At 44.4% G+C, this 22,747-nt stretch overlaps 3 protein-coding genes across 8 annotated transcripts in view; 1 reads left to right on the forward strand and 2 right to left on the reverse strand.

Annotated features, from left to right (window-relative positions):
• Positions 1–1,317, reverse strand: part of GNPAT (glyceronephosphate O-acyltransferase) — a 23,554-nt gene extending 22,237 nt beyond the window's left edge. For 3 of the 5 annotated variants that reach the window (XR_013921940.1, XM_080341226.1, XM_080341225.1), the window contains exon 1: positions 997–1,316. Coding sequence is in view for 3 of the 5 variants with exons in the window: in XM_080341226.1 (XP_080197352.1) it covers positions 997–1,242 (246 nt within the window). In the remaining 2 variants the exon portion in view is untranslated. Of the gene's footprint in view, positions 1–345; positions 388–996 lie in introns of those variants that run through there. The other 2 variants (XM_080341227.1, XM_080341228.1) reach the window with 2 other exon arrangements.
• FSAF1 (40S small subunit processome assembly factor 1) lies at positions 1,229–8,414 on the forward strand (the record flags this gene model as incomplete). Its single annotated transcript, XM_080341231.1, is given in 8 exon segments — positions 1,229–1,287; positions 1,289–1,365; positions 1,559–1,848; positions 4,380–4,436; positions 5,493–5,588; positions 6,265–6,351; positions 7,382–7,431; positions 8,087–8,414. Coding segments are annotated over 8 exon segments (846 nt in total). The 3' UTR covers positions 8,217–8,414.
• A 9,212-nt stretch (positions 8,415–17,626) lies between these two features.
• Positions 17,627–22,747, reverse strand: part of TRIM67 (tripartite motif containing 67) — a gene marked incomplete at both ends in the record, with an annotated part of 34,240 nt that continues 29,119 nt past the window's right edge. For both annotated transcript variants that reach the window (XM_080342898.1, XM_080342899.1), the window contains 2 exons: positions 17,627–17,692; positions 19,203–19,365. In XM_080342898.1, the coding sequence (XP_080199024.1) occupies positions 17,627–17,692; positions 19,203–19,365 (229 nt within the window). The remainder of the gene's footprint in view (positions 17,693–19,202; positions 19,366–22,747) is intronic.

Here is a 22,747-nt window from a genome sequence, read left to right on the forward strand (position 1 = left end):
CTTGAGAAAATTCAGTTATGTGCGTTGTTACTCTGACACTGGTGAAGTACAAAAGCGAAACAGTGGGAGCCTGGAACTCCTCTGCTTCCAGACAACCTCTGAAAGCAATAAAATGAGGGTGCTCATGATACTCTTTGGATACCAGTGCACAGCCAAGGAGACACAGAAGAGAAGTTTGGGAATCTCTGCAAAACACAGGAGCTGTTTCCCCTCTCTCCCCAGCCCCCTTTTCCAAGTGTAAGTAGAGAGGGGGCTTCAGCACCCCACACCAAATTCCCTTGTCAGAGGCTGGCATAGAAGCTACAGGGAAAGAACAAGGTCAGTGAAGTAATTTTCAACACATACCACCAGGAAACCCTCTTCAGTCACTCCACCTCGATGACAGTTTTCCCGCACTGAATTCATGGTCGCTGGCAGGCTTCTGTCCCGCACGGCCGCCCGGGGCCGCCCGCCGAACCGCCCCGCACTCAGACACCTGCCGGCCCCGCCAGCCTCTCCGACGGGCCCGGGTGCCGGGCTGTCGGGCAAAAAACCTCTCTGAAGAGGAGCACCGTCCGCTTCCCGCCCTTCCGAAGGTGTGAGGGGGGAAGCGTCACCCGGGAGCTCTGACTGTCGTGACTGACGCGGCAGGTACAGGGGAAGCAGCCGGGCAGGAGAAGCGGGTGGGGGGCCCGCGGCGGCTGGGGAAGGTGAACTTGTGAAGGGAGTCGCCCTGTTCCCGTTTGGCCGCGACCGCCCCCGCTGGGACCCGGCAGAGGCCGCGTCCCCACCCGAGCCTCACGGACCGGGTGCAGGTCCGGGGCGCTTGTGCGCGACGCACCGCGCCCGACTGAAGCCCCGGAAACCCCTCCGGAGTGCGGCCCCCAAACCGAGCAGAAAAGGGGTTGCACCAAGCGCCATCACTCCGCTTCTAAGTGAAGGGCAGCGAGGCGGGCGAACCCCCTTTCCCCCGCGGCACCGCGCTCCGCTCCGCTCCCCCCCGCCGCCGCTGCCTACCGAGTACATGGGCGCCCCTCGCCGCGCCCGCCCGGGCGCCGCTGCCGCCGCCGCCGCTGCCATGGTCCTGCGAGCTCCGCCGCGCCGCCCCGCGCCGCGCTCGCCCGGCCTACCCCGCCGCGGTGGCCGCACGCCCGCAGCCGCGTCCCGCGGCGCCCATGGCCCCGCACGGCCCCGGCTTGTCTGCCCAGCGCGCTGCAGCGGGCGCGGCGGAGGGCGGGGGGACCGCGCGATGGGCGGCGCCATCTTGGTAGCGACGGGAGCCGCTCGGGGTCAAACGTCCTTCTGCCCGCCGGCCCGCGGCAGCCATGGGGTCGCGGGAGCCGTGCCGCCGGCTGGAGGCGGTGCTCGGCGCCCTCTACGACCTGGGTGGGTGAGCGGGGCCGCGCCGCGGGCTGCCGGCGGGGCGGAGTGAGGCTGGGCTGGGCCGGCCGCTGCGCCGAGGCGAGCCCGGCGGCACCGCGGGCTCCCCCGGGCGGGGAGGGTGCCGGGGGTGTTCACTCTGAAGCGGAGCGATGGCGGTCGCGCACAGCTGACCCGGGACATGTGTTCCGGCCCGCAGGTGAGGAGCACAGCCCTCGGCGCGCCGCGAAGGACAGCAAGGCGAGCACAGGGGCGGCAGAGCAGGAGGAGAGCCGGGCAGCGCAGCCGGCGGAGGGCAGTGCCGGCGGAGCAGCGGGCGGGCGGCGCGGAGCCCGCGACTTCTTCGGGGAGCTGCGGGCCGAGCTGGGCTCCGCCGCCGCCCTTCCACCGCCCCCCGCCGCGCCGCCGGCCGTGGAGGTCGTGGTGTTTCGCGGGAGGAAGAGCAAGGGGCGGTCCAGCCTCTCGACAGCACCCCCCGGCGGTGCCCAGGTAGTGCCGGGCGGTGGTTGGGTCGGTGGGAGGGCTGCGGGGAGTCCCTCTGCCCCAGTCTCGCTCTCCTTCAGGCGTGGGTGCTGCGGGCGCCCAGCAGGGACCTTCCTGTAGCTTGGTGCGCTCCCTCGGCGCGGCATCAGTAACGATGAACATCTTATTGGCTCTTTAAAGCACAGGCATATTTTAAAGCCACACCAGAGACCTGACGTTGAGCAGGTACTGGATTGGGATGCCCCTTTCTGGTGACAGTTAAAACCAAACAAACCCCTCTGCATTGTTGGGGTTTTCTTTCTGGGTCCCGGGTCTGCCACCATAAACTGTGAGATACCTCCTGTAATTCTCCCCCTCCCGTGCCCAGGTTCTTCCCTCTTGCTAATACAGCTGTCCATAAATTCAGGATTCTTCGGTGATCTCGCGTGCTCAGCTTGATGGCGTCTGGTCCTGCTGATTCCCAACAGGGCTGCTGCCACAGGCAGGCCTTGAAGACTTTTTTTTTTAATTTCAAAAGACCTCTTGATAAGGGTCGTATATTTGAAATAGATGTATCCCAACGAAATAAACTGATCTGCAGATAGGCCTGCTGAGACAGCAAGAAGTGAATGAATCAAGAAGCAAAGCCTCAGCTATTTTGTCTGAGCCTTCAGTGTGCTGCTCTATTCGTGGCAGTAGGTGTGAATGTGAGGTGCCAAAGCTTCTCTGGCATCATGGCAACATTTGGCTGTTCACAAGCAACACGCATCTTGGAGGGTCAGTGTTGGGTGGTTGATGGGGGAAAGCATTAGATTTCAGTCCAATGGTTTGGTCTGCTGGTGCTAAATTCTCTCCTGCTACCAAAAACTGCAGCTGAGTTGCTTCAACACAGAGGCCTGGGCAGGCTCGACTGGAAGCTGAGCTGCCTTCCCTGTCGAGCAGAAGGTCTCTTGCTGGTTGACTGGTCTATAGATTTTATAGCTTCTCTGGTGTTTTCTTTGAGTCATGTTTATGGCCATAACACCAGAAGTCCAATTCTAAAATAAGTTTTGATGGGCCAACACATATCTGGTACACACGTACTGGTATCTGGGGTTTGAGTGCTTGGAATTGGGAAGTTCAAGAAACTGACCAAGCAGTTGGCTGAATCCATAAACTTTTGTGCTTTTTCTGGCATGTTTTCCTCTGAAAAATTGCCTTAGATGTTTATTTTCATATGCTTTTTACAACTTAAATTTTTCTGCCCAAAAAGACCAGTGTTAGTCTTGTTAGTAAATGCTCTGACAATAACTGACTTTTTTTTGTGGTTGAAATGGGCAATGTTTTATAGAAGCTTTTGCAGAGTCGAGACAAGTTTGCATTTGGTTCTGGTGGATGCAGAGGGTAGCCCTGATGTAACCCTGGGACCTGAACCTGGGACTTAACGTCCTGGAGAGTGAAAAGAAAATGCGTTAAAAGCATTTAGGTTCAACTTTAGTGCAAATGTGTGACTCCTGCTTCCTCAGAGAGGATCGTGCCCTGGAGAGCAGATGGGGAAAGACAAGTGGATGCTACTCTTGAGCGGACTGCAGCTTCCCTGCCCGTGCTTGGGAGCGGGCAGAGCATCTGCTCAGAGAGGTGCTTCAGCACCCACTCCCCCAATTCGGGAAATGAACACAAACTAAAACAATCCTGGGAGTTTTGTTACTGCTCTGAAGCGTCCCATTTGGGACATTGCTGTAGCAAGCAGACATGGAGTTCTCCCTGGGGATTTTATGCTTGTTTTTCTTCCTAGGATACAGTCTGTGTCCCCTGGAGAGTTCCCCTCCAAATTGAGAACTGCTGATGGAAGGTCTCTATCAATTGCAGAGTAGAAAAGATGTACTTTTCACTGATTGCATTTTGAACAAGCAGTTTCTTTAAACAGCTTTAAGAGTATTTAAGTGGGGCCTGCCATTTGCTGGCAGTGCTTCCTTTGGAGCTTGCATTATTAAGCTGGATATGTGCACTGATACGTGTCCATGCAGATATGAATTAAGCTTGTTCTGTGTGTTGCCACGAGGTATCAATATGTGCATTATTACCACTCCGCTCTCTGTCTCAAACAAAATGACTTAAAGTTCATGTCCTATCCTGCATTAGCAGTTTGGTACTGACTTGGAAATGGAAATATGGATGATGCATAGCTCACATGTGGCAATTTTTCTCCTATAAAATTTAATTATACTTGAAGGTATAAAAATTAATTGCAGCTATTCTGAGTTATGAAACTTTTTTCAAGATGTAGCAGATGATCCAAAGAAAATGCCAAAGCTAAAGGCTCTGTGCTATAATGGTACCCTATAAATTGTGCAAGGTTGTTGCAGTAAGACCCTGTCCTATCTACATATTAAAAATGCCATTGATACCATGTGTTTTAATGAATCCAGGTAATAAAGCTGGAAGATACTGCTGTAAATCTGTATGCTCTTCCCTACAATCCATTTTGCATTTTCTTACTTTCCAAAAATCTATCAGAATCAGCATTTAAACTGGTATTACTTGTTATATTAATTCAAAATGTTTTGTTTTGTTTATAGACCAAAACAGTGGACGAGGAGAAAAGTGCAAACAAACAAGAATTTAACTTTGAAAAAGTAAGTCAGCAGGACCTATTGAATCTCAATATTTTAGTGTGCAGGTGTGTGTATTTATATGCTTGGGAAAGCTACAGTGGAAGCGGTGAGAAATACTTGTAGAAAAGATTATCTGTTGTAGGTGAGCATTTCCTAATAGGTATTTTTGGCGAAATGGTGAGCGTACAGGCTGTTGTCAGCTGCTCTGTTTCATGGGAGGCATGCTACACTCTGTGACATTTCTTTTTCTGACCTTTTAATGAGAATTTGAGGAGCATTGCTGTATATCAGCTGTGTAAAGCTATGTGAGTACCTGTAGTGCACAGCATAGCTCTTTCAGACACATAGTATTTATCTTGGCTTTGTGATTTCATGTGGGAGGGGAAAAAAAGCATACTGACATCCGGTTTTGAAACAGCAGATGAGCTTTTTGCATTTGTCTTTTTGTTCTCATCTGTTCTTATATAAGCATAAGTAGCACTAGCCTTCTTAAATACTGTTTCTTTTACAGATCTGTCTAAGTTGTTTCATATGCCTGATCTCTTCTCAGGGATGTGCCGCGATCCAGTGAAATCTCTCACTGGAGATGCTGCCTTTAAAAAATATTATAAATTCACTACTGGTTTTGCCAGGGTATTCTTGTATAGTGTCGACTATACATATGTAGCTAGTCAGGCCATTTCACCATCTGCCCATCTGTGTTTCTCCCCATTTAAGTGTTCTGTAGCCAAGGAATGGGGATGTAAATGTTGGGCACTGAAGATCGCACATTTCATTGTTCTTGTTTGTGCAGGACAATGAGATTCATTTTTATATAGAGGAGATCCATTCCATGTGTTGTTTTATATAAAATGAGAATAAAAAACTGCCTCCATGATGGTCCTTACTATCCAGAGATTAGATGTTAACTGTTCTGCAGTATAACTCCAAACTCAGTTTTATTTTATGGCACTTTGATTTTGGGTAATACTCAGGGTTTCTTTGGGAGTATGACCACTATGTTGTGGTCTGTCAAGTGTTATTTTACAACAGGTTGAACAAATTATGAAATGCTTGCAATTTTCTGTAATGTTTTAGGCTCGTTTGGAAGTGCACAAGTTTGGAATCACTGGCTACAAGAAGCAGGAGCAACGCATATGGGAGCAGGAGCGTGCTATCATGCTGGGAGCCAAGGTGATTGTCACTTGTTTTGTGCTTAGTGGTCACTCTGATTTTACAGCGCAGGTAAAAAACACTGTGGTGGAGGGGGGGGTTGCACTACTCTCTTAAAATACAAGATCCCCCACCCTGATCCTTCTCCCACTTCATCCTTACTTTTACAATGTCTGTTCTATCTTCTCTTTTTTTTTCTTTATATGTTTGGAAAATTAGTATATTTGCGTTAACAGAGATGTTGTGTAGATGAAATGTGACTGCTTGGGGTAGAAAACAACATTTACTAATTTTTAATCAGGCCATTCAAAACGAAATAGTTGGAGAGGGGGTCTTGCTTATTAAAGCTTAAGTCTCCCAGTGAGTTAAAAATGGAGAAAACTTTTCACTTTTGTTTATCATCAGTGGTATAAAAAAAAAAATCTAGTTTTGTTTTAGGAGGTGGGGAGGGGTATGGGTTTTCTTTCTAGATCATTGTGTATGTGGAAGCCTTGTAGGACTGATACAGAGCATAAACATCCCTCTCTGCTGTCCGATATAGTTTCTGTGTGTCTACCAATACATCCCTTAAGTCTCTTCCTCTCACTCAAAAGAAATTAAACATTCCTAAAAATATTTTCCTTGCAAGTCTGTGAATGTTTTTTTTGAACCTATTTGAAAATTTCATCAGTGGTATCCCTCCCAATCTCTATTGCAGCCCCCCAAGAAGGAACACATGAACTACAAGACTTACCAAGAGAAAATGAAAGAGAAAAAAAAAGCGAAGGATGAAGATAAGGGAAAGGTTTGTGTGACATTTTCCATATAAAAAGGCAGCACATGAGAGCTGGCCCGAGAGCCTGACAGATGATGCCTCGGGTGCAGGAGGAATGCCTGAGCTTGACACATGCTGCTCCCCATGGAGTGGGTTCCTGGCTCCAGTAGGACTAATGTGATCAGTAAAAACTGTTTGTGTGCAGTATGAAGTGCACAGACTTAGGTTTGTGTGGTGGTGGGTTTCACTGCCTCATGCTTTGAGGCTGATAGACAGATGACACAAAATCAGTAGGGTTTGTTTGTTTTTTTTCCCTTGCCTCTTAAGGGAAAAAAAGAAGCGTTCAATTAAAGTTTGTTGCATGTTGTCTGACCACAGAGGGCTGGATCTTCTGCTGGATTTATATCAGCACAATTCCATCTAGGATCTTGCTCATTGTTTAAAGCCAGGGTGAGGTTTCTGTTGCATGCATCCTCTGGCACAGCCCACCTGGCTCCAAGCCCATTCCGTGCCTCCCCATGGAACCATCTCATGTAGGTGGGAGCAAGTTGCAGGGCAGGTAAATTGCACCGTCAACCTGTTCCCTGTCACCCTCTGTCCCAGGGGATGTGCTTCTCCTCCCCTGTCAGGTGGCTCAGAGCCCATCCAGTGCATGACCAGACACGGGCAAGCGCTGTCATTCGACAGGTGCACTCAGTCAGCAGACCAGGCACACCTGCCTGGTCCTAAGTCTATCTGTTGACCCAAGGATCTGTCACGTGCCTGAGAGACAAGCCTGTCTCCTTGTGCAACTGGATTTCTGCCTCCTTGCATAGCGGGGGCAGCGTGTTGGTGACAAGAGGGCTGTACATCCCATGAGGTGACAGGAAGGTGACACTGGGCACCGTGCTCTGCAGTCCCTCCCTAACATGTTGCATCTTGTGGCTTGTCAGAAGTTCTCCCAACCTGCTTCACATGCCTGTTGCTCTGTGGAGCAAATGCTGCCCTGTGTTTGCTGTGCAGATGGTTTAGCCAAGATGCTCTGTTCCTTTTCCATTTAAATGTGTATCTTTAAAAACAGGAACACAAAGGTGATTCTCTTAAGAAGAAGAAGAAAGACCAGAAGGAGAGGTGAGCTGTTTTCAACATCATTAAAGTTAACTTGTTTTTGTATAGTGTACCCAGCATATTGCCCCAACATAACTGTGCACAGTCCTATACCAGAAAACATTGCAGGTCACAGTGGAAGGAACTTCTTCAACTGCAGAAGAACTGTTGGTCACAAAAGGGTGACCTTGTGCTGTGTTTAGCAGTTTCAGAGATTTTAGTTGCACAACTTAACTGAAAATGGATCAGTTCTGCCCTGACGTGTCTAAGACTGCAGGTGGAGGTGAGATAGATGGAAATCCTGTGTGTGGACCTGGGATATGTCACTCAGAGCCTTGAGATACATTTTTTTTGCAAAACACAAGCTACAGTATACAGACGCTTGAAGGGTGAAGTGGCATTCTTAATTATAGTGTAGCAGGTTCACTGAAACGTATTCTTTATCTTTGTTCTCTATCTGAAAGTCTTTGGGTTTTGTTTTAAATTAATTAGTTCTGTAATGCGCTGCCAATTTTGAATGACTCTGCAGGTAACAAATGTTCTGGGGTCATTACTCGCTATGATTTGATATTCTATAATACCAAATACTGATTGCATAAATAGGTGACTTTTTCACCATATTGAGTATTTTTGTGAGTTTATGGTGTTTCTCTTAATTTTTTTTTTTTCCCTATTTCAGGAAGGCCAAAAGGAAGAAATTGGTGCCTAGCATTTGGCCTGCAGGACAAGTTGGAAAATTCAGAGATGGGACCTTGATTCTGCAAAGCCATGACATAAAGAAAATTAAATCATCTAAAGTTATCAAATGAACTTTTGATACACAGTGAAATGGACAATATGCATAAGATAGAATTCACATTGCCACCAAAACAGGCTTACAGAGCCTCTCACGTTCCCACCATGTCCTAATTCTTTTACCTTATTTTTTTGTTGCAGGATTTCGTATCTTCCGTTCTTCCTTGGGAAGAATATGAGAATTTACCATTTTATAAATAAAACTAAGACTTTTTATTAAGAAGGTTACATAGGCTATTTTTATTAGTCAATATGTACTAAGAAAGCATTTCACTTTCTGTAATCAGCTTATTGGCTATGAGTAAAATATTAATCCATTAATGGATTAAAATATATTGCTCTTTCATCTGGAAGGAATATCAAAAAAGCAGTGCACTACTTGCACTGAACCTGACGTAGATATTCTTCAATGCTTACAGAAACAGATGCATGCCCAGGATCTGTATGAATTGTTAGTGGACAGTGGAACTGCACAACAGTTTACCTGTCCAGCAAAACATCCTAAGGTTTCAAAATTACCTACTTTGGAATGAAAATGAGATTTTCTAAAGTTTTGTTCCAGGTAAGAATTGTTGCATCTCTGCAGAAAACTCAAAAGTATTTTAAGCACTGTTTCAAATGGTGGTTTGCTGGGTTGGTTGATTTAGTTTTGTGTGCCTGTTTTGTGTATGTGTCTTTTGTTTGTTTTTGGTTTTTTAGAAATACCCAGCACCAAAGCCAAAATTATTTAAGATTTGAGACCTGAGCCTAATGAGGCATAGGCACCCCTAGAGCTACTAGTTGTTCATGGTTAGCTCATGTTGGTTTTGATCAGTGTTCCCCTGCCTCTTAAGACTTTTCTTAGGAAATCTTTGTCAAAACAGAAATTCTAGTGCTACGTAGATTTCAGCAATTTGATGTTTCTCAAAGAACAGATTTGTTCTCTGTAGCTAAAACTTTTGTTTGTTTGTTTTTAAGGTTGCATCTTTACATTAGAAATGGTAATTGTTAGTAACCTTTCAAAATGTTCTCTCTGTTCTACCTCAAACTAAAGAAACTTGAATATTTGGCGGGGGGGGAGACAAAAATAGGTTAACTGTTGAACAACAGAGGAAGAAGTTCAGTGTGGTGGTGTTTATATGTAAGGTTATCTGGAACTTGTTTGAACAGCTCTGGCAGTGAAGCAGGGGCATACGAGAAGGCAAACAGCCCTTCCTGGAGAAACAACTTCTGGATATACTGGTGAAATTTGGCGTACCCCTGCAGCAGGGGAAGCACGCTTCCTGGCTGCCACTCGGCAGCCTCACTAAGGTCATCTCTAACCCTGAGCAAGTGACAGGGTCCACGTCACCTGGCAGCTGGCAAGAGAACAACAGCACAGTCTGCTCCCAAACAGCATTGGAGGCTGCCCCCTTCTCAGGATGACACATTCTGGGGTGGGGAGAGCCACACAATAGAAAAGGATGATTTATCATGCACTCCTTCCCCCATACTTTCCACCATACTTTCAGGTCCTGGAGAAGTGCTGTGCCAGCTCAGAGGGGCCCAAGAAGAGGGAACGAGAGGCAGGTGAGAAGCTGAAGGGAGTGTTTCTGGAGCCGTGTGGGACAGGGAGGGGCACGTAGAGCTCGGTTGCTAAATACTGCTATCACAATTTGTCATTGCATAATTGGATTTCTTCTTATTGAGTATTGTTTGCAGATTCAAACTAGAATTAACAATCCTTTCTGGTTACTGAATATAGAGAAACATCAAATCATAATTGCATGTGAAGGTGTAATTACTTAAGCAGGATTGAGTACAGAATATCGACTTGTTGAGACGACACATAGGCTTTGGATGTTGTGGGATAACCTGTACTTTTTAATTCCTAATTAATCCTTGAGCTCAGTTCTAAACAGTTTTGTTCATCTGGCTTTCAGTGTAACATGTCGTGTGAGTTTATGTCCTGAATCAACTTAGGTAATTCAAAGCGTTCACTTTCCACGTCCACAGCTACCAAAAGCTATTTAGGAGTGAAACCTGGTCAGAATGGAGTGTCTAATTTTTGCAGTCCTCGTCTCAAACTGTGTAAGTTCTGTTAAAGAAGACATGAAAGAAATTCAGTTCTTAAAATGAAAAGTTGAAAATTGAAAGGCCAAGCTGACAGTGGAACATGAAAACTTCGGGGTGGGGGAAGTAAAAGTCATACAGAATTTTGGATTTTTTCACACATTTAACAGTGCTGTGTGGGCACTGCAAAATGTTTCTGTTATATGATGATAGGGTGCTTTTTAACAGCAATCCCCAAGGTGATATAATTTGGCCATACTACATGCTAATGGGATGCTGTTCTCAGATAAACGTTGTACCTTTCGTCCCATTTTCTTACTATATGCATTAACAAAAATGGTAACAACTGATATTTGGTAAACAACTCTTGAGATCCTTTTATGCACCCAGTGTTTCTCTGAACTGGAATGTGTTTTTAGTTAACAGAGTATGTAAATGTATGTTCAGGCAGCAGGCTGTGTTGCTTTTCGAGCATGTCCTGGTACATGAAAGCCAGTGTTGACTGAATAATACAATGGTTGGTTGGTTGTGGGTGAGGGAGAGCAGGGACCATCTTATTTTGCCGTCTGCCTGCAGTCTAGTAGAGGAATGAGGGAGAAAGGAAGAATGGAAGGATTTTTCCTTATCTGCTCTCTCTCATGCCTTTTGCCTGTGACAATAAGCTTTATTCCTGTCACCCCATATGCTAAAGCCATTGTGATTATCCTTCCTCTCAGTCAAAGCCCTTGCTATGAAGGAGCTGATGCCAAGTTGTTGTCTCTTGGCTGGGGGGAATGGGGCTGGAAAAAAGGCCCTGATGGATGGTGCCTCCACACTCGTGTCTGTGCTGTCTCCTGACTGTTCCTTTAGGTCAAGTTTTTGTTTCTTACCCTGGTGCTGCTGTCATTGTGTCTCCATGCTTTATTCTGCTTTATTAACAGGCATTTATGAAGGTCACAGAACTTCAAAGGGTGCCTTTTTACAGGAGCTGTGTGTGCTACCTTTTCAGCATTGCTTGGTGCCTTTCAAGGCACCTGCTTGATAGTGGTGAGCAGCTCCAAGACAGTATGTCATTTTAAACCATCTCACAAAATTTTGTCTTTTCTGTCCAGTTGGACTTCTACACTTACCCAACGGCCTTTCCAATGGCATCCTACTGGTGTCATAGTTAATTTTCAGGCTCTGCTCACTCCAGTGTCAAAAATTTCTGGAGACTAAGAAGTCACCCCAAGTGTCTAAGATGGGTTGGAGCCAGATAGCACATCCCCAGGTACTCTATGAACCAACACATGCCAGAGCTGACAGAGCGGCACTAAGAGAGGTGTTCCATGTCACTGAATCCAGGGCATGGCTGTAGTTGCAGCACAGATGGTGACTCTGAGGGAGGACTCTTGGCTTTCTCCAGCTACCGCATTATTCTTGATTATGGTAACAGCGCAGGCAGGTACCAACAGGTGTGCGTCCTGCACAAGCGCCTCATCTACATTATGGCATAATATTTTTTGTAATAATTTGTAAGAACAAATAGGGTACTGAAGCTGAATTTGTTGGCAATGTTTTAAGAATTTATTTAGAAACTGTAAACCAGAATAAACTCGTGTCAGGTTTTCCAAAAGGGTAATAATAATAGTAATAATAATAGTAGTAATAATACACAAAGTTTTAGTTGGACCAAAAGACAAAAAGCAGTTTGTTTCTAATTCAAAAAATACAAACTTTTGCTACAGGTACAAAATTATAAAAAGTTTATATTTTCCTCTTGGTCTGGTGATAGACACATACAGCAGAGATGTATATTTCACCAGCTCCAAATCCATATAAGCTATGGGAAATGATGATAAAGAAAAAGATGTTGTGGTTAAGAAAACACAGAAACAACTTCTTGTCTTTCATTTAACCAGAAGTGAACACTGTTTTCATATTCCTTTGCACTTTTTTGTTGCCAACATTTTAATTAGTGTTATTCATGCTTCATATAACAATCAGAAATAACAGCAGGTTTACCTCATGCATTTATTTTAATATTCATCACATAATGTCTTCTCACCATGCTACCTAGAAAGGTTAGTGTTTTTATTGACAACATTTAAGGGAGGTGGATGATGAAGGAATGCAATCATGATCCAGGAATCTCGCTTCACAAGAAAACATTATAAATTCTCCAATTGGCATAAAAAATAATTTTGTGATTAGTTCGTCTTGGATTTGTTTGCAATAACAAATGTAACAAAAGGTCTTTTAACAGAAGGGAAATGTTGCTGAGTACCTCTCTCGGTGAAACGCACATCTATCTCCTATATTGTGCAAAGGTGCAGGAGCCCCGCATATCAGTCTGTGTGCCTTGCACATGGGCTTCTGCGTGTAAGGAGACCAAGTGCGTCTTATTTGTGATGGATTTGTGCTTCAGGCTGCCGCTCCAGCCGTTGTGTGTGTGCAGTGTTCAGTAGTGCTGGGCAGAGGAACCACCAGAAATGTTGTCAGTAAAAACTAGAAGCAGCTCACTTTTTTAAAATAAAATAAAAAGACTCTCCATTTTTGTTTGATAATTTTCTGTGACAAGTTCCCTTTACATTTGCAATGTGTTTGATTTGTTACCGTAACCTGTGGAAGGACTTGAAACTGTAATCTCCCTTCCAAAGTTGATCTAGCCAAGATGCTTGGGGTTTGCATATTATCTTGCCTGGTTCAAAGTTGAATTGTTAACTTTGCTGTTCAAACAGAATGCTGCAAAGCTGGTAAGGCCTGAGACTAGGTCTAACAACTCTTTCTGTTTGCAAGCAAAGGATGTACTAGGTAATACCAGAAAGCTGCGGCTACCAGGTTGCTGGTACTGTGCATCCCTTCTCGCAGGAATGGGTTATCTGAATTGTGATCCAAAATGCACCACCTCTAGTTAGCAGTCACGAACACAGGGTTTTTCATACGGTGGTAGTGGCAGTTTAGCCTTGATATCTTCTCTCTCTTTCCTTGTTTAAGAAATACTATTATGTAAGAAAGAAGATCTGCATCTCACTTCTACTTTCCCTAGAACAACTAGGAAACAAGAGTATGGGGTGCTCTCTGCCATCTTTACTAACTACACTTTGAAAAAACAAAAATAAAAAACAAGCTTACACAGCACTATGACAGAACTCTATCACCAGCCAAGAACAAACTACAGCAATACGCTATAATGGCATTATTTACAATGTGATGAAACATTATGCATATAATAAATTACATTTAACACTTTTCCTCATAAACTCTGATATATGTAAGCTCATGCTTTTATATTATTATTTGTTCAGTCCAATAGATTTTCCTCTATGTATCTTAAATGTATAGGCAAATGTGGGAGGTCACAGTGCTGTTTGCCTGCCTTTTCTGTTTTAGAAGCCAAATTGCTTTCCAAATTCATGCTGCACCACGGTATGCTGCTGTCCTCACTGACGTTTATTGTATAGCACATACCTTTCCACAGCAGAAGTTGTAAGAGACTGTCAGCTAGGCCTGTGCTCATATTGACATTGGGTCTTAGAGGTCTTCCTGTGAGTTCTTTTTGAGTTGATGAGGGAAAAGAAGGGAGTGGAAATTGTGTAGTGTTGCATGCCTTGGCCTTGGGAAGTCTGACGGTGGCTGATGGCACGCTGCTTCTGTTTGGTCCCACTAAACAGGGAAATACGCAGAGGAAAGAGCCAGGAAGGCAAAGGCTAAGGCTGGTGTTTACAGGGGTAGATGAAAGCTAGGAGTCCTTTGTTGTTCTGCAAGACAGAAAGTTTGCCTGCTGTCTTTATTTAGCAGCAGTGCAGAGGTTACAAACTGGCATATGCAGAAGTCAAGCTTTGTTATATTTAATAAAGGAGGGTTTGAGTTTTTTTAAATGTCAAGTCAATTTATAGCTACATTGTATGGACTCTGCACCACAGTGCATGAGATTCATCCCAGTGCAAAAGCCTCTGCTCTCGTCCTGATGAGGAACAGCCTGGAATCTAGGAGCAAAGAGCTATGAAAGGCAGAGCTGTGTGGGTTCAGGAATTGAGGAATCAAAGGCATCAAGAGAAATTCAAAGCAGTCTCTATGCTACTTTTCAGCCCCCTGGGTTCTCCCTGGACAGTCAGCAATACAGTTTCTGCAAGGACTGAACTACTAAAGGCTGGCTTCCTCCTAAACAAAGGATTTGGAGGAAATGCAAACTGGCGCAAAAGATGCTGCAGATGAAGAACATGTGAACTGCTGGGTTTATAACTAGCCAGACCTCAGGGAAGTTAGCTGGAGAGAGGCAAGCTACCTCCAGCCTGAGCAGAGAGGTAGAAGTGCCCCACTTGTCCCCATGTGATGCTGTTCTGCAAAGGGAAAATTCTGCTCTGCCTATGTTCAGGTGGCTCCCATGGCCATCTGGATGCTCCAACATAAATAGTCATGTGTGCAGTAAATAGTTTCCTAGAATAATTCTAACTACTTAGTCATTATTTCTGTTAATCAAACTACTGAAAGGTATCCAGTTGAAGACATGAGACTACACTCTATTGGAGTAATTGGTTTATTGCTAAAGGCCATGCCAAATCCAAGTCCTTGAATGTGTACACAACTAACACATACAACCACTTTGTTTAGTTTTTGACCTAGGCTAAATTAGTCTTACTAAAGCCAGATACCTACTTCTAACTATATTCCCTTTTTTTTATTTGCATTTCCACTAGGTTAAAAGGAGACTGTAGTGGTAGGTAGTCTGTACCCCACATTTATGAATATTAGAATTTGTAGAGAATAACAAACAAGCTTCTCTACAGTTCTGAATTATGTCCCTAGCTCCTGTCCTTATTTCCATGAAAACTTAGTAACCTGTACCACTCACTGCGTTCTCCCCAAGGTATAACACATCAGGAACCGATACCAAAGCAACTATGAAAACCAAAACCAAGTACCTCGAACACTTCTAAAACCCATTCAAAATTAACTTTAAGCATCTGGCAATGGCTGAAGATTGGAAAGATGTAAATTCATTTGAGTTTCCTTCACAGAAGCTGGGAGTAAAGACAAAGGTTCAGTCTCAAAACAAACAATGTCCTTTTAAAGTGAACATGGAGTGCCTTCTGTATTAAAACTATAATGAGATGTTTCCCAATATAAAAAACTATGTGCAACTTATGTACAGTATTTCCATACACTGCTCTGACTGGTGATACTCAAAGCCAATGCTATGATTACAGCTGTTAGCTTCATAGGAGACAACTTTACAATGAGCACACTCAAGAGGAAATCCGGGGTCCAGTAGCATTCTAGCTGAGGTAGGTTAAAACAGACCCACTAATTAGAAAATCCTGCATGAGTTCATATCGTATTAAGTTAAACCAAAATTATAACACAGCTGGTCTCTGCTATTCTTTAAGAAACCACGATGAGCATAGCACAGTTATTCCAATGTCTACAAGCTTACTAACACAATCCATTCCAGACTTTGAAGAAAGTCCTGTTGCTTTCCCACTTACGTTAATTTTTCCCGTCGTCGGTTTTGCTTCCTGTTTCAGTCTTGACATCACTGAAGGTGCAGTGCTGTTCTGCAGGAGAGGTGAGCTACAGGATGCTTGGTTGGTTACAGGCAGCATGACGGCAGACTGCTTTTTGTCTTTGCAAGAGCTCGGGACTATTTCGGCAGCTCCCCACAATGGCTGTGAGGTGGGATGACCCCAGGGAGGATCCTGGCTGCTCTGTCACAGGGAAGCCTTGCCGTCCCTCAGCACTACCTGAGCGATGGGCTCCAGCCAGAGAGCAGAAGTGGAGCAGCAGCAGGATGCTTGAGGGGCCAGGAGGCTGCCCGAAAGCAGGTCTGAGCTGTCTGTCCTGTGGCTGTGGTTTAATGCAAGGCAGTAAGCTGAATTTTAGTTAGAATATTTGTTTTCAGGTTTAATACTTACATGTCTTGTAAAAATGTGTGCGTGCGTATGTGTGCTTCGAGAGGAAAATTTGTATAAGCAGCAGGATTCATAAAAAGGAAGTAGTACATCGATGGGATGTAGGAGTTTAGGCTTTTCTTATTTGATAGCACCACACTTAGGTAGGTTTAGAGTGGCAGAGTCTGAGATGTCATGAGCTCACGCAGTCTGCTGCATTGTGTTCTTACTGCATTACTGTTATACACACACACACTAGCATACATTAACTGGGTTCAGAGGAAAAGAAGCACACACACAAATCAAGGTGTTTCCTGACAACAGCACACAGGTGACTGTGCCACAGCTATGGGAAGTTCCCCGTCAGCCAGACTCCAGTTGTCATGGACAGCACCTGAAACGGCTGCTTGTTTTCATGGGAGGTGCCAGACACACGTAAGTCTCACAAAAGATTCATGTCCCAATCCAGAAAAATTCTTAAAGATGGATTTCATGTTAATGCTATGAATTTCTCACGCAAGTGCTTCATTAGCATCAAGACATTAGTTAGCTCACACTAGTCTGATAGAAAATTAAGGCTTCTGATCTCAAAGCTACATTGGAACTATAGTTGCCCAGGACTTATCAGGCTCAAGGCTGGAAAGCAGCATTTTTCTAAATGGGTTGCTTTGCATGTACTGTACTTAAATATTAAATTCAAAGGGATCTCCCCTGCACTGTTTTGCAAGAATTGTGCTCATAACTACAATCAGGTCTTCTGTATGTGATAGCCTCCACAATCACACCTAAATAAGAACTACTAAAATGTGCCAAGGTTGTTTTTCTCTCTGCTTTTCATATCTGAGTTCTGCACATATCATGATTCTAGCTTAAATGAATAATAAATGTGGCAGTGTTAGAAACCAACGTTATTCTCATTGAAGATAACAAGGTAAGTTCTGCCACTGAATTCTAGAGGAATGTTATCCCATAGCTTACTGCAGTCTAGAACCAGAAGGAATAATTAATGGTCATTTGAGCCCCTGAATGTAATGAACAACCAAGAATTCTTTAACTGAGCACACAGCCTCCATTTCAGTTGTCAACACATATGCTGTCTCAATTGAAGGACTTCAGGGGACAAGGAAATCCAGTTCACCTCCTGGTAAATTGCTCCAACAGCCATGTTTTACTCATTTTTTCTAGCATCCCTAATATCTTTCAAGCACAAATCCAGCCATGAGAGAAAAAAAATACACTCATTTAACCTTTTGTTTTATAAATGTATGTGTGTGAGTGTGTGCACGTGTGTGTACATATGTGTGCAGTGTAGATATGTTCAGGTACCCATCTGCAATCAAGTCCAGTTCAGTGGGTATGCTTGCTATGGCTGTAAAACTAAAAATGGAGTGGGCTAGCTGTAACTAGCAGATTACTCGGTGAGCAACATGTTGTACAGTGTTTTAAGTCATGGAAGAGAATGTTTTTTTACTGACTTACTAATAAGTGCCAAATCACGCCGAGAAAGCTTACAGAATCCAGCGCAGGGACGGGCAGGGGCTTCCTTAGTTGTTGGGCAACTTAGGCTGTTTTACACATTGTGGCACCTCCAGTCCTGTCTGCAGGGTCACCTGTACAAAGAAGAAACAACACGTAGAGTCAAAACTGGGACATCCTCAGCAGAAATAATTACTGAAGGCCAAGAGCAAGTAAATGACAGAGGAAGGGCTGTGAGACTTCAGGTCCAGGTCTAAGTCATCAAGAGTATTAACAGAGAGGATATTGAAACCCTGAAATGAACAGGTCTCCTTCTCCCTGAATATCTTGGGGTCTAGAAGCCAGGTGTCTACATCTCTTCCCAAATCCAGCCACCAGCTGTAGGTGTCCAGCAGTGCTGCTTGCTATACACAAGGTGGACGGTGCCTTTGTGTGAGGAAGCCCGAGCAGTTCAGCACAGGGATCACACAGTGAAGTCCAGGTACTAAATGTAAGAAAAACCTTTTATTTTTGCTGTCCTGGCAGGACAGAGCACAAGACATTTTATTGCTCCTTCTGTAACCTGACTTCTCCACAGAGTCAGGATCCCTGCACAGATGTACCAGACCAAAATTCAACAGCAAACACAAGCATAATTTCTGAGTTCCCCCTGCCCACTTATTGGTAACGTTCTGTCTTAAGAAATGTAAGCCAGGTACTTAAAGGATGTAGGTAGCTAAAACTGAAGGTAGGTTGTGAGTAAAAATCTGTTGAATATAGCAGTGAGGTGCCCAGAGAAGTACCTGTTTCTTCTATGTTGGTGAATCAAATACAATAAAGCTATGAAACTTGAAAGATTTGGATGCCACCAGTAACTAATGCTAAATATTCGTGTACTATTAAGTCCATGCAAGGCTTCTGTTTTCTGTTTGGGTGTTTTACATTGTGAATGTTCCACCCTGGCTGCATTGGTCCTGTCTGACCTAAGCTGACCTCCTTTATTCACACACAGAATCACAGAATGTTAGGGATTGGAAGTCCTCAGGTTCCTGGATGTTTCCATGGGTTCTCTCTTACACTATGTCCTGTTTCTAGCCATATGCAGTGGTCTTGAAGTAAAAAAGCATTATATTTAAAGAGGGCTCCCCCAAGAGGAACAGAGAGCAATCTCCAAAATTCAGAAAGAGCAGGAATGAGGTACTGACTGCGTCTTCTCTGTTGCACTAGTTCTCTGACCTATGTTGTCTTTGCTGTACTTACGGCTGTGCTGCTCACATTTCTGTCTCTTGCCAATGTTAATGATACCCAAACACAAGATCTAAAAGGAGTTAGGATTCTCATTATTTTAGTCAAACTGCCAGAAGAAGCCTTAGCACCGCTGCTTTCTAAGTGGAGCGCTGCAGTAAAATAATTGCAGGAATTAGTGTGTATAGGCACTTTTACTTGTTTACACAGCATTATTCCTCACATCTGTGAGGGAAGGCAGAAGGTGTAATGCAGTTTTCAAAAAAGTCTTAGTAGCTTAGGTGTCAGTCTGAGAAGGAAGAGCCCCTGTCCCTACTGATTACCTACAGATGACGTTACTAGTCCCAGCAGCAATGGCTGGTAGCACACATTCTCCTTCAGATGAGCAGGGTAAGTTGGACTGAACTGCAGAAGACTTACCTGGACGTTTCGATTGAGACTCAATGCAGGCATGAAGACACCCTCGATGTTTTCAAATGCTGGAGGCCCTTGCTGCTGCCCATTTATGTAAAAGGTCAGGTTGTGCTTGTTCAGGTCCAGGAGAACACCAACAGTGGCACCTTTAGAAACTCCTCCTTCAGTCCTAAGGTACAAAGGGACCATGCTGTTGGTGAAGGCAGAGTGCTACACCGCCGCTGCTCTCTCTAAGACATGGCAGCCCTACTGAGCAATGGGAGAGTAGAGCAGCACAGTGAAATTGTTATCCCCACCACATTTGGCAATGACTGATCCACACCTTTATCTGTACGTACGGTTCATGGGAGCTTAATGGGTGGATCCTAAAGAGAAATTAGGTACATCTCTCCTCCAGCTGCAATCTAAGAGCTGAAAATAGGGTCCAGAGCTAACAGGTTCCTGCAGCTGATGAGGGACGGGGAGGTGAGCATGTCAGGTCAGTACTCAACAGGTGGAACAAGAGTCCTGGGGACTCGGCTCCTCAGAGCATCCCTGCTATGGTGCAGTGATGCGCAGCAGCGAATGAAAAGGCAGAAAGCTGTTTTCCTAGGTGTTCCTTGCTAATCATTACACCTGCTAACAGCTCGAGACTCAGATTTCCAGTTCAAGTACTCACCTTGACATCCCCTAAGGGGACTCAGCTTTCCAGAGACCAGGGAGCCAGCACAGGTACAACAGATACTGGGTTTGGGGAGGAAGAGAAAGTGGGGGTGGTTAGGGATAAGTGTAGCTCCCTGACTGACAAGGTGATCAGCTACAGGACTGGGAGCTGTTTCAAGTGTGCAGGCACAGTTATTACTACCAGTGATAATTGGTTGTGTCAGGAGCAGCTGCTGAGAGCTACCGTGGTATCAGAGCTTGCTAGGACAGACCCAGCCAGCCATTACATGCTTGAGTGATTTGACATTAATGCACTTTGATTTGGGGGTTAGTCAAACCCAGTATTACTTTAAAAAGCACTGAGCAAAAAAATCTACTGGATATGCAGATTGGCCACAGGCACTGCTACTCTGCTAATATCACGGGCCTCTGTGATGGATTTACAGCCTAACACAATTTGTTCAGCGTAAATCAGATTTCGAATTGTTTGCAGTAGGAAAGGAAGCAGCTGTCTTTTGTCCCATGCACTACCCTCAGGCACACAACATTCACAAGATTAATGCAATTTTAGCATAGAATTTATCACAATAGGTAGGCAAAACATTAAAAATAAAGGGGGAGGGATCAAAATATGATTAGGAAGAATATTGTGCAGGGTAAGAAATTTTCACCTTGTCCACTAGATGTCATAAACTTGTTTCCTTTAGACTAACTGTGGTGCATGGTATTTGCTCTGAAGGTAAAGGAAATTCTATCTGTGGCATAATAGTATAGAATATTATTCTGACTTCTCCATTTAAAACTCGTCAAGCAATAACAGTATAGCTGAGAATCATGAATTGGGCTCTCAGATGTATTAGACTTCAAACTATACAGTTCTCAGGTTCCCTTTATTTGCTTTCTGGTCCTGTAGGCATTAATAGGTTTCTCTTTGAACTCCTCTCCAAAACCGTAAAGTAAATTCTTTTCCAACAAAAATATGCTTACCTGTTCTCAGTATCTCAGAATCTATACTGTTTTTATTAAAAGCATCCCATCATAAAACTTATGATGTGACTGTGGGAAGCAGCAGTACTATGATCTAGAGCTATTTACAAATATATTATGTTATTTTTTTCTCTGTTTAGGAACAGCTTTGATTGTAGGACACCACGGTTTATATCCTGCAGTGTTTTAAAATAGATTTCTATGACGTCCTTTTAAATGACCTTGATTCTCTCAGGGAAACAGAAACAGCAACATTGCCTTTTTGAGATTATTCTGCTTTTTCCTATACAATAAGCTAATTTGTTTCTTGTGAGCTAATTAGCTGTGTGCTGCACAGTGACCTTGAGTGACTCCTCTGCAGCCCCCGGGGACAGCCAGGCTGGAGAGGGGATGGGTGCCGCTTACAGAGCCCAGCCCAGGCAAGTGCCAGACCCAGCTGTGGCCTCTCCAGGAGAACAGGGGCTCAGAGCCAGAGCAGAGGGATGGGGACCCTCTCCTATCCTTGCTGCCACAAGTCTGGCAGGACTTCAGCAGCTGGGTTGCCTTCTTCCTCGGCCACCACCCACCTCAGTGACAACCAGCTCTGGCAGGGCCAAGGCAGGGCAGAGGTGAGCAGAGGACACTTTTGCCATGATGCCACCAGGGAGCTGGACTTCTTCTGAGGCCGAACAGCTACTCTTCTAGAGCATCCTGTGATTTCCTTGGGAACTGTACTTTGAAGAACCCAGTGTTTTCTGTCCTGGCCACTTCCTTTAGCAGGAGAGGTGGGAGAGTCAAAATTTCATGAGCAAACTTAAGCAAGGTATTTCCTTGCTCTTCCGTACATCATTTAGGCAGTATTACAAGATAATTTTTCTAATGAAATCCTTCCTTGCAATAAAAACACCATCTAGCTAAAGGGACTCAAACTGATGGTGCTCTCTCCTGCTACACTTCTGTGGCAGCATGTAAAAGAGCTGCTGCTTTACTGTAGTGCCTTTTCTGAACCACTTAATGACAGTTATGCCATAAGTCCCTAACAATCTGCAGGCCATGTAAAAGGAAAATACAACTGTTTTTTACAAGACTTCTTCAATATATACTTAGCATTCATTAAATGATAATCCATTACTGAAGATATGTGCCACTTTTTCATTATTTCAAGTAAACCCCAATCTTCACACCTCTTCTCTCACAGTCCTGCACATTTTTATTTCTGGGCACAACAGTTAAGTCCTGCGTGTGGAAGTGCTGTGCGGAAGCCCAGAAGGTCAGAGTACAGATAGGAGAATTTGGCTACCATGAAAAATGCCGCTGCCTGTGACAGGTGACAGTGGAGCCTGTTATTCTAAGGTGAGTTCAGCAGCAGCTTGGACAATGTGCACAGAAGGACTGCATGGATCGGCTAGAGGAATTTAATATAGTAATAAGTTTCACTGTTATTGAAAAGTAAAGCTTAACAATTTATGAACACTTTAATAAAATAAATAATTAGTTTAACTATCTGTCAACAGTTGTTTAATCATGAACTCTACGGTAATTTAACAACATTACCATGTCCATTGTCAAGGACAGTATTTTGCAGTCAATGATAACATTTTTGTATGATGAAAACCTGGTCTAGAGATCTCTGAAGTCAGTGAAGAGACTCTCCTGATCACAAGGGGCTTTAAGACTACACTCTAAATTCTCTTGACTTCCCACTGTCTTTCAGTATAAAACTTGTCAGTGTGATTTCTGTCTCTTTACACAACCATGTAGTGACTAGAGTATCGCTTATACCACCAGGCACTCCTGCTCTTGGGAACTTTGCCAAGGAACGGATCTATTGCAATGAATGCCAGTGACTCTTAGCAACGGGCACATAGCATCTCTAGTTTGAAGTGATTATTTCCAGGAGCAACGAGGCTGAAAGGTACCTTACAAAGCTATATCTCTGCCCT

The sequence above is a fragment of the Nesoenas mayeri genome, assembly GCF_963082525.1.
Source record: "Nesoenas mayeri genome assembly, chromosome: 3".
Classification (NCBI taxonomy): domain Eukaryota; kingdom Metazoa; phylum Chordata; class Aves; order Columbiformes; family Columbidae; genus Nesoenas; species Nesoenas mayeri.